Source organism: Sceloporus undulatus, chromosome 1 (assembly GCF_019175285.1).
Source record: "Sceloporus undulatus isolate JIND9_A2432 ecotype Alabama chromosome 1, SceUnd_v1.1, whole genome shotgun sequence".
NCBI classification, from domain to species: domain Eukaryota; kingdom Metazoa; phylum Chordata; class Lepidosauria; order Squamata; family Phrynosomatidae; genus Sceloporus; species Sceloporus undulatus.
The window spans coordinates 277,565,393-277,578,056 of record NC_056522.1 but is presented as its reverse complement, the minus strand read 5'-3'; the positions used below and the strand labels follow the sequence as shown (position 1 = coordinate 277,578,056).

At 39.4% G+C, this 12,664-nt stretch overlaps 1 protein-coding gene across 11 annotated transcripts in view; it reads left to right on the top strand.

The window, feature by feature from the left end:
• DENND5A (DENN domain containing 5A) overlaps positions 1–12,664 on the top strand; it is an 82,381-nt gene that overhangs the window by 28,482 nt on the left and 41,235 nt on the right. For all 11 annotated transcript variants that reach the window (XR_006102476.1, XM_042454643.1, XM_042454652.1 and 8 more), the window contains 4 exons: positions 425–1,085; positions 5,229–5,416; positions 8,988–9,305; positions 12,443–12,658. Coding sequence is in view for 10 of the 11 variants with exons in the window: in XM_042454643.1 (XP_042310577.1) it covers positions 425–1,085; positions 5,229–5,416; positions 8,988–9,305; positions 12,443–12,658 (1,383 nt within the window). In the remaining variant the exon portion in view is untranslated. The remainder of the gene's footprint in view (positions 1–424; positions 1,086–5,228; positions 5,417–8,987; positions 9,306–12,442; positions 12,659–12,664) is intronic.

Here is a 12,664-nt window from a genome sequence, read left to right as displayed (position 1 = left end):
AATAATAATAATAATAATAATAATAATAATAATAATAATAATAATAATAATAATAATAATGGAGACTATAATAGGTATGCTAAATGTACTATTACCACTGCATTCACTGATACCTAAGCAATTTGCACTGTTTGTGCAGACCGTATTTTCTTTGCTTTTGAAATTGAGGTGATGATTAAGAACTCCATCTGAATTTCTCTCATCATTCTGAAATGTACCCTAACTGCCAGGAACAGATTTTTTTTGGGGGGGGGGGGGCAGAATACTACCAAAAGAAGGGGATAAGAAAGTCCTCTTTTGTGAATGTAAACTTTGTTTTGCTAATGGAAAAAAAGTTAGGTTTCAAGCCTTGTTAGTATTGAAGAGTGACAAATTACTAAAATAAGCAATATTTTTTCTTCTCTCTCCCCTCCCTCCCCCCAAGTTATGTATGCCTAAGGGTCTGTCTTTCAAGACACAAGCTGATGCCAGAGAACCTCAGTTTCATTCATTCATCATTACCCGTGAAGATGGATCACGGACATTTGGATTTTCTTTGACATTTTATGAGGAAGTTGCCAGCAAACAAATCTGTAGTGCAATGCAGACATTGTATCACATGCACAATGCGGAATATGATATTCTTCATACCCCATCCACAAATCATAAAGACAACTGTAGCACTATAGAAGACTGTAATGGATCCTCTGTATCAAAATTACAGCGATTTAATTCATACGATATTAGTAGAGACACTCTCTATGTCTCCAAGTGCATTTGCCTGATAACGCCAATGTCTTTCATGAAGGCATGTAGGAAAGTGCTTGAGCAACTCCACCAAGCTGTAACATCACCTCAACCACCACCATTACCTTTGGAAAGCTTTATCTACAACATACTCTATGAAGTTCCACTTCCTCCAGCAGGGAGATCCCTAAAATTTTCAGGAGTTTATGGACCAATTATCTGCCAGAGGCCAAGCACCAATGAATTGCCATTATTTGACTTTCCAGTTAAAGAAGTTTTTGAGCTACTTGGTGTAGAGAATGTGGTCCAGCTCTTCACTTGTGCCCTCCTAGAATTTCAGATACTGCTTTATTCACAACGTGAGTATAATATAACCTTTAAAAAATTATGATCATGGTCATAGTAAAGATTAAATTGTCACTGGTACTTTTACATGATTTCAGAAAAAAGATAAATATTAAATATCTCTTGAACCTGCTAACAGTTCTAAAAAGCACCAAACTAGGTATGTTGAAAGCCTCGTCTGGGTGTGACATGGTTAATTGGTGTTCCAGTGACCCTATCCTAGGATTTGTAGTTTGGTGAGGTATTCGGCCTGGTCTGTTAAAGAACTCTGGTGCTTCATCAAACTACAGATCCCAAGATTCTGTAGAATAGAGTTGTAGCACTTAAAGTGGTGTGAAACTGCTTTATTTCTGTAGTGTGGATACACCCTAAATTAGAAGACTAGACTGAAAAGAAGGATAACTGGGTTTGTCCTTATGACTTAAAATTATTAAAGCTTTAGCATAAACAACATTCCAGCAAAAAGAAAATAATTCCATTAAAAACAACTGTTTGGTAGATGAGATATATATATATATATATAAGCAAAATGAAATGTTATGAAAATATAGTTGGGTTCTGCAGCTATCAGCAAAGTAGAAATTATTGTAGGTATATTGTATCAACTAATTACATCATTCCCTATACCAGCATGGGATTAGAAGATGGAAATATGTCTGTTTTATGATTGATAAAGAAGTGATTCTGGATGTAGAAGTGCCTAGTTATTTACTGAGTTTTCTCCCATTAGGGCTAAGACCAGGCCCTGCTTCTCTACTTTTTAAAGGCTGGGTTATAGACCCCTTTCCATCCAGCACTGTCTTTTATCAGGTTGAAAAAACCCAAAAGAGATTTCACCTTGACTAAGAACTGTTGTGCATGTTTCAGTGTGAATATTGTAGTCATCCTCTGTTCATTTTAAAACCTGTGGGGAAGGAAAAGATTCCTTCTGCAAATATGCAGTGAAATGTGAGAGTAATATAAAAGTTCAGAGTTACTGGTCTATTCATTCTGAGGCAGAAGAGCCATCACTGCTGTCAGAGATCCTTATCTATTCTTCCCTGATTGGCACATGTAGCACCTAGCTTTCTTAAATAACCCATGTCTTTGTGTTTTCTGGAAGCAGCTGATTCACTAGTAAGCAGAACCAGATGTTCCCAGAGACCAAACAACAAGATATCACTGCTTTCAAAAAGCTAAATGTTATGGCTATTAAGATAAGAATGAACTGTGTGTGAGAGAGACCTTCTGTTTACACACACACACACACACACCTATCAATATCTGAATCCTATTTGTGAATATACCATGCAAATATGATGGGAGGCTTTAGTCCCCTGGAAGTGCTAGATCTTGTCTGGTCTTGGAAGCTAAGAAGGTGCTTGGATGAGGAACTGCTAAGGAATGCTAGGTGCTGTAGACCCCTAATTCAGAAGAAGGCAATGGCAAACAACCTCTGAATATTCCTTGCTGAGGAAAACCCTATGAAATCCATGGGATCGCCATAAGTTGACAGGCAATTTGAAGGCACATACACACTGTAATGGAATAGAACAGATTATTGTGGATGCTTTGGCTCCTTTAAAGGCAGAGATGCCTGGAGCAGGGCTATCCTGGCTGGTTGCCTGGCAACATCTCAGGGCCTCAGGTGCAGCTGATGAGGAAAGAAGCCAGGGAGTATAAAAACCTCAGGGACAGCTGACTGAGGGATGGGGATTCAGAGGAAGCAGAGAGGGTGTGGAATGGTCTGTGCAACAGAAGAAGCTTCTTGTGCCTGAACTAAGGCAGCTCTAATTGAAGTGTGAGAAGTCTCTGCATGGTGAGGGCTGGGAAACCAGCAGCCTGGCCAAGGTGAAAAGAAGTCCATCAGGAGGTCCTGCAATTACACCCAAGAAAAGGGAAGCAGAGCTAGGTTGGTTAGCCAGGACGTGGGCAAACCAATCCCCTTGCCTCAAAGAGCCAGGTACAACAGAACAGGAGGAAAATTGGCAGGGTGGCCTGTCACCAGGCCAGTACCACTCTTGTGCCTGAACTCAGCATAAGGGTCTCAACTCACAGGCCCAGCCTTACCAAATTCTTCTGCCTGGGTCCCCTACCTAACCATAGAGGTTGGTTCTGCCATACCTTACTGCCTTGAGGCTTCAGGTCCTGGAACTGTGGACCTATCTGAGGGTCCTGTGCCAGGGACAGCCTACTGGAATCAGGAGTGATACCCAGGGGACCAGCACCAAGGGTAGGGGTAAGAGATTGCAAAAACTTTCTGGATCTGGGAGCCAGAACTAGGAATGACCAACTGGCAAGAGGAGAGGACTTCAGAGCATCTCCCTATGCCCAAGTGCCAAGACCTGGTGCAGCCTTACCATTTTCCAGTGTCCTCTCCAAGACAGCTAGCTTTGGATCCAGCAGGAGAAAGCCAAGTCACCAGGCAGGTCTCCACTGGGAGCCTGGAGCCCTAACACTAAGAACTGAATGTGCTGGGCTCAAAAATGTTGAATCCAGTTATCCCAGTGTTGTTGACAAAAGTCAGTAAGGCAGCCACGTGTGAACTGAGCTGGTTTATGCTCTGGGGCAATTGCAATGGGCACAGCCTTGGGCAGGGGACACCTCCTTCGACACACACACACACACACACACACACACACACACACACACAGTGTAAATATGACCTTGATTTATTTTTCACATTGAATAATGATCGGCAAGGTGTGCTAGACAGGAGATAGCCACCCTTTTCACATGTATGTACACTGAGTTTTAAGCATACATTTATGTAATGAATTTATTCATTTTGCTAAATTCTGGAGTGTAAAAATTTTGAACTGAAATTGCATCACCCACCTCTGCTTCACAACCTGATATTGGAAGTGAATGTGCAAATATCTGGGGTGAGAGTGCCTGTTCCTCCTGATGTGATTCTGCAGGGATTGTATGTGGGTCACCAGAGTTTGAAAAAAAGAAGAACGAAATGCCCTTCAAGTTGCAGTGTTAGAAGCCTATGTCAGCTTCATCAAACATTTTTTTTCTTCATATAAGTCGTTCCTCCACAAGTGATTGGAAGAGGTAGCATTTCTCTGTGTTCCCAAGGCACTTGTGTGGAGGCTACTATTAAATTTCAAGTGGCCCAGATGTTAAGTTTTCTAGATTTTAAATTGAAGTATAAAAGGGGTAATATTGTGTTGTTATGCATGTTAACTAAAATACAGTGGTGACACACTGCTTTCAGGATCTCACACAAAAGCTTGCTAAATAGACAATGGAACTAGTTTTCATAAATACTTTCATTGGACTCCTACCAGTCTCCAAATCCAACTCGTTCTATAGAACTTTATTCTGACCCAGACAATATACTTTACAGGAGCCATTTTTTGTCATATAGACAGATCTCATAAATGTTTGTGCTGTACTATGAAGTTGGCATTGCCAATTAGCAGTCTAATCTAATTTAAATTTAGAATATAATCCATAAGAGGGTACATACTCTATTGTGAATTTGACATCACCTATGAAGAACTGTAAGAACTTTCCCTGAGATCTTTACCACTGTATTGTATGTAGATTTTTAAAATACCACTGCAGGAAAAAACAATGTCTATCTAAATAAATTGCTTGTGTACTCTGGTAGAATGATTTAAAAAACTATCGAGGGAGTGCTAAATAAAAACAAAGGGCACAAACTTATTCTGCTGAAGACTGAAAAGAGCCTTGTTTCACCTCTTACCTGTACTTGCAACTGGCGAGGCTAAGGAAAAATGAGACATTGATGTGTACTTCACACATCCTTTTCATCTTCACTCAGTTCAAGTCACTCTTACTATAAAACCTTTTACTCTCGATAAGGCATTTTGTAGAAAGAAAAATATATTTCTTTGCTTTTACTCTCCAGAGATAAATTCTCAGCAGATGTACTTTTTAGAGTCTGTATTGCACAATGTAAAGCTTGGAAACCTTACAATTTCAGATGTTTTTGTACTGTGATTCCTATCAGTCTTAGACAGCCTGGCCTATAATGAGGCACAATGGGAGCAGTAGCTTATCACCATGTGGGCAATGTAATGCTTTATGTTAGGTGCCTTATACTTTATGAATAATGACTAGTTTCATATTGATTGCATTACTGTGGTGGTTTTCAAATACTTTTAATTTCTTTTCTATGATAACTGCTTTCCTGTTTTTTTCAGATTACCAGAGACTGATGACTGTGGCTGAGACAATCACAGCACTGATGTTTCCATTCCAGTGGCAGCACGTGTATGTTCCCATCCTTCCAGCCTCTCTCCTGCATTTTCTAGATGCTCCTGTTCCTTATTTAATGGGCTTGCATTCTAATGGCCTAGATGACCGATCTAAGTTAGAGCTCCCTCAAGAGGTTAGTATACACTATTCTTTAAAAAAAAACTTACAAAAGAGAGGAGTTTAAATTAAGATGCTTTGAAGCAAGGCTTTTGCCTGGATCAAATAATTTTTGCACCATGTATTTGGTCTTTCCCCCATAACAGATTTTTTTGTAGTAGCAAAATGTAATAGCTGCATAATTCCTCTACATTAGTAGCACTAGAAATTTATGTATGAAATACCCACAGTTTTAGATATCCTCTTGTTATACAGTGCGCCCGCATCATATGTGGGCATGCTTTATGTGACTTTCAGCTTACGCTGAAAGCCACTGGCCATAAAAGGTGCACGCGGCACTGGCCTGTGGCATGTGCACGAGCCCCATTGTTTTAAATGGAGTTTGAGCATCTGTGGAATTTCCCTTATGCTGGGGGTCCGGAACAGATCACTGCATAAGGGAAGGGCGCTCTGTATAAAGAAGTGTTGTACAATTCTGGATTTTGTCTGGGATAGATTTTGTACAGCAATGAAATAGTTTACAAGAATGTAAACTAATTAGCCTATACTATTTTCAGTCTATAACTAAAGCTGTAGTTATTATAATTGTTTCATAAATTCTCAGATCCTTTTTGCCAAATGTGAAGCTCAGTTTAAATGAGCCAGTTGAGATTTTGGTTGTAACTAAAGTTTTATCTACCAGAGTGAGTACGCACAAATGGAATTCTCAAGCAGAGTTGAGATTAAGGGAGGTATTTTTGTCCCTCCCTTACGCTTTCTTCAACCCCTACAATCACTTTCCTTGGTGTTCCAAAGGGTTCCTCAGCCCTCCTGAGCTCCGCTGCAATGAAAACCTGCTGATGGAAGAAGGTCTTTTGTCCATGGAAGGATTTTCCTGGATTCAACCTTGTTTTGTTTCTGCAATAAGTTACATAATGTATTATGTTCAAAAAGTAAGTTTTTAAGGGCCCGAACAGATAGGCCAAAATAAAGCTGCTTCGGGTCACTGTGGAGGTATGCTGTTTCAGTGATGCATGCATCCTAAGAGTTTGGAAGCCATGCCAAAGCCACGCTCCAGTCCTAAGGACTGGAGTGCAGCTTTGGTGCAGCTTCTGGCCTCTTGAGATGCATGTGTCATTGAAGCAGCTTTATTTTGGCCTGTCTGTATGGGCCCTAAGTTCTACAATATTACCTCAGTAGGAATGGTAAAGTGTGTTTGCAAAAATGGAACAGAACATATTCAGGAAATTCCTATATGTGTGTGTGTGTCTGTGTGTATAAAAATATAGTTTGAAGTCACACTATGTGGACAGATTTCTTAAAATAGCTTCTAATTTTTCAATGAAATGGTAATAAGCAAAAGTCTCTGTGATGCCTTAATCATTTTTAAATGATTCTTTTATTATGTGTAATATTTAAATAATCACTGAAGTAAATGAGAACAAAGTAGCTTGCACTTATATTTGGGGGGTAAGATTTGTAAAATGTAAAATGTTAACCAACAGGAGAGGGCTACTAGTGCATGTTTTGACTCCCTCTTTCTGAGAATGAAGGAGAAATACACTGATTGTGCACCACCATCCTTTATTACAGATTTCTTTATCTTTTTGCTCAATTGTCTTTCTCATTTTAACATTGTTTCTTCCTGTCTTTTGAATTACTGTTTTAAACCAGCTGTAACAATCTTAACTAATTTTAGTTGCATAAGGGCTTTTGCTTGAGATTTGTGTACCCTCATCCCCCCCCCCCCCAGATCATGGTTGCATTGATTGAGAGCCATCAGTGCTCAACAGTCTTGTCCACATCCACTGAATGGCGACTCTGTCAAACTGGCTCAGACTGGTATACCTCCTATGTACTGCCTGAAGGCATTATTGTGCTGCCTTCAGAGAGGCTAGCAAACACATCTGGATTTCAAGGAAAACTACACCCCTCTAGTCTCTCTTAGATTGGTTAGGAGAAGAGTTTTAGCTTCCATGTCATAGTCCCCTTTTATTTTGAGAAATAAATTGCATTGAGTATAGATTGTTCTGTTGGTTTCTGCTGATATCTTTTAAATAAAGAAATAGTTTTGTTAAATACAAAATCAGCCTGTTCTTCTTGGGTGCCACTTTGGTTAATTGTCTGTATTTAAAAGCCTATAGGATCCTGGAGAGAGCTAGTGCCTAGAAGAGCTCCCCCCCCCCGCAAAAACATCAAAAAACCCTCAGTGCACTGCTCTTAACATTTGGGATAAAGGTGTGTTCTTGCATTTAAGTCAAACATATGGATGCTGTAATGACTGGGCCACCAGTCATTTGAGGACTTCTCTCAGACAACAAAGGGTTAAGCTGGGGGGGAGTTACATGTTAATGAGAGCTTACATCATATGCTAAAGAGAACTTATATCCTAGCTGACCTAAGGCCCAACTGACCAATCAGTTGAGCAGGACCAGGAGTTTCAAGAACCTTCCAACAGAGGTCTTTAAAAGGCCTCTGAGCCCATGCGGCTGAGTCTGTGTTTCCCTTGTGAGGCCATATGGCCTTGTGGGTCTTTCTTGTTTGGGAGCCCAGCTGTTGGGCCTATGCCAAAAGGGTAGGCTTAAGAGATGTGGCTGGAGCTAGGCAATGGGAGCCAGCTCCTTGCATCCGAAACCCATCAAGGACTGCAAATCCCATCTCTTTGTGAGTAGCTTAGGAAATTTATTAGCTAGTGTGTCTAGGTATTTGTTAAGTTTATTTTTTGGCTTGCCTGAAATGAACATCTTGTAACTATGCATTATGTACCTACAAGGCAAGAAGGCCTTGCATGAATGATACTTTATTGCTCTATTCGGTCTACTTAGAATAAATATGTTTGAAAAAAGTATCTGCTGTCTTTCTACTCCTATACATTTGCCTTAGCTCGGTTGTCGCTTGCTTAGGTTAGCAAGGGAAGGAATTTAAGTCCTTAGCAAGTCCAGTGTGTGCTAAGAGGAGTTCACTGGAGATTCACTGGGTGATGGCAGCTTGACTAGAGGATCTCAAGGGCTCTTATTCAATTCAGCAGGGAGCTGGAACAGCAACCCAGGAGACTCTAGGTGAAAGCAAAGGGATCTGCTGAGTCTAAGGGCCAAGAACAGGGTGGCTGTTTGGTTGCTTGGACCCCAGGGATCATCACAGATGCAATTTACATTGATGGTCAAAGATACATGTTATTTGTAATTCTCTTAATTGCTTTTTACAGTATGGAATTATTGTTGAGGAAATGAACATTTATTGCATTTATATGTGAAAAGCAGTCTGTTTTTCTACCTAAACTGCCAGTAGAACTGAAAAGAGAGGAAAGTTTGTGTTTACCCTTAATCTAGTGTAAACAGATTATAAAAGTAGTGCTTGATAGATTTTATCATGGAGTCAAGAAAACATCTGAGAAGCAGTTTCCTAACAATGACAGTTGCTGCCATATAAATGTGCATAGGACTGTAGCTTTAATCTTCTCCAGTCAGACATTTGTTATTATTGCACCTAAATTCTCTATGTACTGTGCAAAATAAAACAGTGCCATCATACTACACATATGATGTGTGCAGAAATCCTACTTTTGCTCATTGTTATTCTCATTTTTCTCTTAATTTGTTTCTGTTCAGGCAAATTTGTGCTTTGTCGACATAGACAACCACTATGTTGAGTTACCAGAAGACTTGCCACAGTTTCCAAATAAACTTGAATTCATTCAGGAGGTTTCTGAAGTCCTTATAGCTTTTGGGATTTCACCTGAGGGAAACTTACATTGCAGTGAAATTGCCTCCAAGATGAAAAGTCTCAGGACATGTGACATAGTCTCTGATAAGAGAAATGGGAATATAGGAGGACCAACTTTAAATTCTTATGAATTATTGAAAGAAAATGAAACCATAGCAAGACTTCAAGCACTTGTGAAAAGAACAGGTGTGAGTCTAGAAAAGGTAAGTTTCATAATGCTTATGGGATTGTCATAACAGCACATAACTGAGATGGGTTTGTGAAGTCAAAGGCATTCATGGCCAGCATCCATAGTTTTTTGTGGGTTTTTCGGGCTATGTGGCCAAGGAATAAACTCTTATAGAACATGGCCACATAGCCTGAAAAACTCACAAAAAACTATGAGATGGGATTGTTTGGGGATTTTTGCTTCAGTTGTCATTTCTACAAAAAATTAATCTACAAAATTTCTACACATTTTTAATAGGTGCTGTCCTGTGAAATTTGGGTAAAATTTTGCTTGGTATTTGCTTGATACAGAGGCATAGAGTTTGTTTCACTAATTATCCAGAACATTATCAGCATGATTTTATATGCATAGTTGGTCTTGGTTTTTCTATCTTTTGGTTTAATTTGTAGGGGCTCAAGTTACTGTTGATGAAGTAGTGACATTGAAGATGGTAAAGGTAAAAGAAAAAGGTATTCCTCTTTGACAAGGTTATCTAGTCATGTCTGACTGTAGAGGGTGGTGCTTATTTCCATTACTAAGCCAAGGGAGCCAGTGTTGTCAGAGACAACCTTGTGGTCATGTGGCCAGCATGACCGCATGGAACGCTATTACTTTCTCACCAAAGTGTTACTTATTGCACTTTTTGCATGCTTTCACTAGCTGGGACGAGTGATGGGAGCTCACTCCATCATGCAGCACTTGGGTCAGCACTTCCTGACCTGTTGACCTTGCGACTATCAGAGTCAGCATTTTACCTGCTAAGCCTCCATGTCCTAATATTGAAGGTGGTTTGAAAAGGTTCATCCCTTTTTATTATAACAGCAAGATTTAGATACAGTGGCAGAAATGTTCCACATATTTAATTCTCAGTTCTTCAAAGTTTTATGTATGAAATTTATTATTATTATTATTATTATTATTATTATTATCCTTTATTTATAAAGCACTGTAAATTTACAGTACAGTATACAGTATAGTACAGAGTAATAGAAGTAAAGAGTAGTAAAGAGTAGTAGTAGTAGTAAACTTGTTATGCTGGCAAACATCATTTTTCTCTTTCTCTTTTGATAGTTGAAAAAAATAAAGCCACAAGAATTGTAAAGTTTTTAAATGATTTTATTTGTGAGCTGCTTTGGGTCCCTTTTGGGGAGAAAGGCAGCATAGAAATGAAATAAATACGTAAATAAACAGCAGCCAGAGATATTATAGAATCCTAGAATCGTAGAGTTGGAAGAGACCACAAGGGCCATCCTGTCCAACCCCCTGCCATGCAGGAAATCTAAATCAAAGCATCCCCGACAGATGGCCGTCCAGCCTCTGCTTAAAGACCTCCAAAGAAGGACACTCCACCACACTCCAAGAGAGTTTGTTCCACTGTCGAACAGCCTTTACTGTCAGGAAGTTCCTCCTAATGTTGAGATGGAATCTCTTTTCCTGCAGCTTGGATCCATTGTTCCTGGTCCTGTTCTCTGGAGCAGCAGAAAACAAACTTGTTCCCTCCTCAATGTGACACCCTTTCAAATATTTAAACAGGGCTATCATATCACCTCTTAATCTTCTTTGGGTAAAAGGCTAAACATCCTCAGCTCCCTAAGTCATTCCTCATAGGGCATGGTTTCCAGACCCTTCACCATTTTAGTACCCCTCCTTTGGACACGCTCCAGTTTCTCAATGTCCTTTTTGAATTGTGGTGCCCAGAACTGGACACAGTATTCCAGGTGGGGCCTGACCAAAGCAGAGTACAGTGGCACTTTTACTTCTCTTGATCTAGACACTATACTTTTATTGATGCAGCCTGTCATCAGTATCTATCATCATGGATTCTGTTATTCTAAAAAATATTTAACAAAAACTACAGTATTTTAAAATAAAACAGTTATCACGTCTGATCTTCCTAAGCTTTACTAGTTACTTAAGCTGTTACAACATTTGTATTTTTAAAATAGATTGGACAGAAAAAGACATGTTTCTTAAGCATAAAGGACTAATCCATTTGTTAGTCTTTCATTTACAGTAGACCTGTAATCAATGGGACTTAGATAGTGTTGACTTAACAAATCCCATTAACTTAATTGGTCTCTAAAGCTGGGACTAAAAGTTTGATTTAGCATGAAGTTGTGTTGTGTTTTGTTTTGAGTTTGTTAGAGTGAGATTTATTCTACTATAAGTCAACCCCATGTATTAGTTGATTTCAGGTTTTGGAGCAAAAAATTATGGATTTTGATATAACCTGTGGATAAGCAATAGCAATAGAAGTACATTTCTATACTATGTATCAGTGAACTAAGCAGTTAGTGTAAACTAATTGCCTCCAACAAGCTGGGTGCTCATTTTAGCGATCTATGGCTGAGTGGACCTTGGAGAGACCCAGGATCGAACTCACAACCTTGTGGCTGTGAATGTCTGCAGTACAGGAATTTAACCAGGGCTCAAGGGTAGAACGGAGGTGGAATGTAACAAGGGATGTAGAGCAGAGGTCCACAAACTGTGCCCTTTAAGAGATTTTGGACTTCAGCTCCCAGAATCCCAGATTATTGGCCAATATGGCTGAGTCTTCTGGGAGCTGAAGTCCAAAATTTCTTAAAGGGCACAGTTTGGGGACCACTGATGTAGAGGATGAAAGAAAGGAAAATTATGCCAAAGCATACTGCTGCTTTCCCACCCAGACATTTAAAAAGGCCAAAAGTGGTGCTGTGACAGAGAGCAGTGGTGATGATTGCTTCTTTTAGGTTCTCTGAGATGGACTACGCTTTTGCCTTTTGCCACTCTGCTTAGAGAAGGGGATGGTTCCTATTTTTGACCCACTGATATGTTGACCCAGGTTTTTTGGGTTGGTTTTTTGACTAAAATTTCTAGATTTATACATTAATATATTCAGTACATGCTTCACTTGTTTGTAAAAACTAGACAAATATTTTCCCCAGTGCCTGAGGAGTACAAGACTTTTGTCATTTTCAGCTGCTGCTGCCCCTCTTTATTTTCTGTCTCATGATATGCCATCACAATAATATTCTGCATAAACTCTTGTAATTCAAGCTATTTTATGTTATTTAATTGGCCAAAATCTCTGACAGTCTTGAGCTATCAGAAGTCAAATGAAGGATTATTATGTGAGCATCTTTTTTCTCACAGGTTGAAGTTCGGGAAGAGACAAGTAACAAGAAGGATCTCAAAGTACAGTGTGATGAAGAAGAGTTCAAAGTTTACCAGCTCAATATTCAAATACGAGAAGTTTTTGCTAATCGTTTCACACAGATGTTTGCAGATTATGAAGTATTTGTTATTCAGCCCAGCCAAGACAAGGAATCATGGTTTACCAATAGGGAGCAAATGCAGAACTTTGATAAAGTGAGT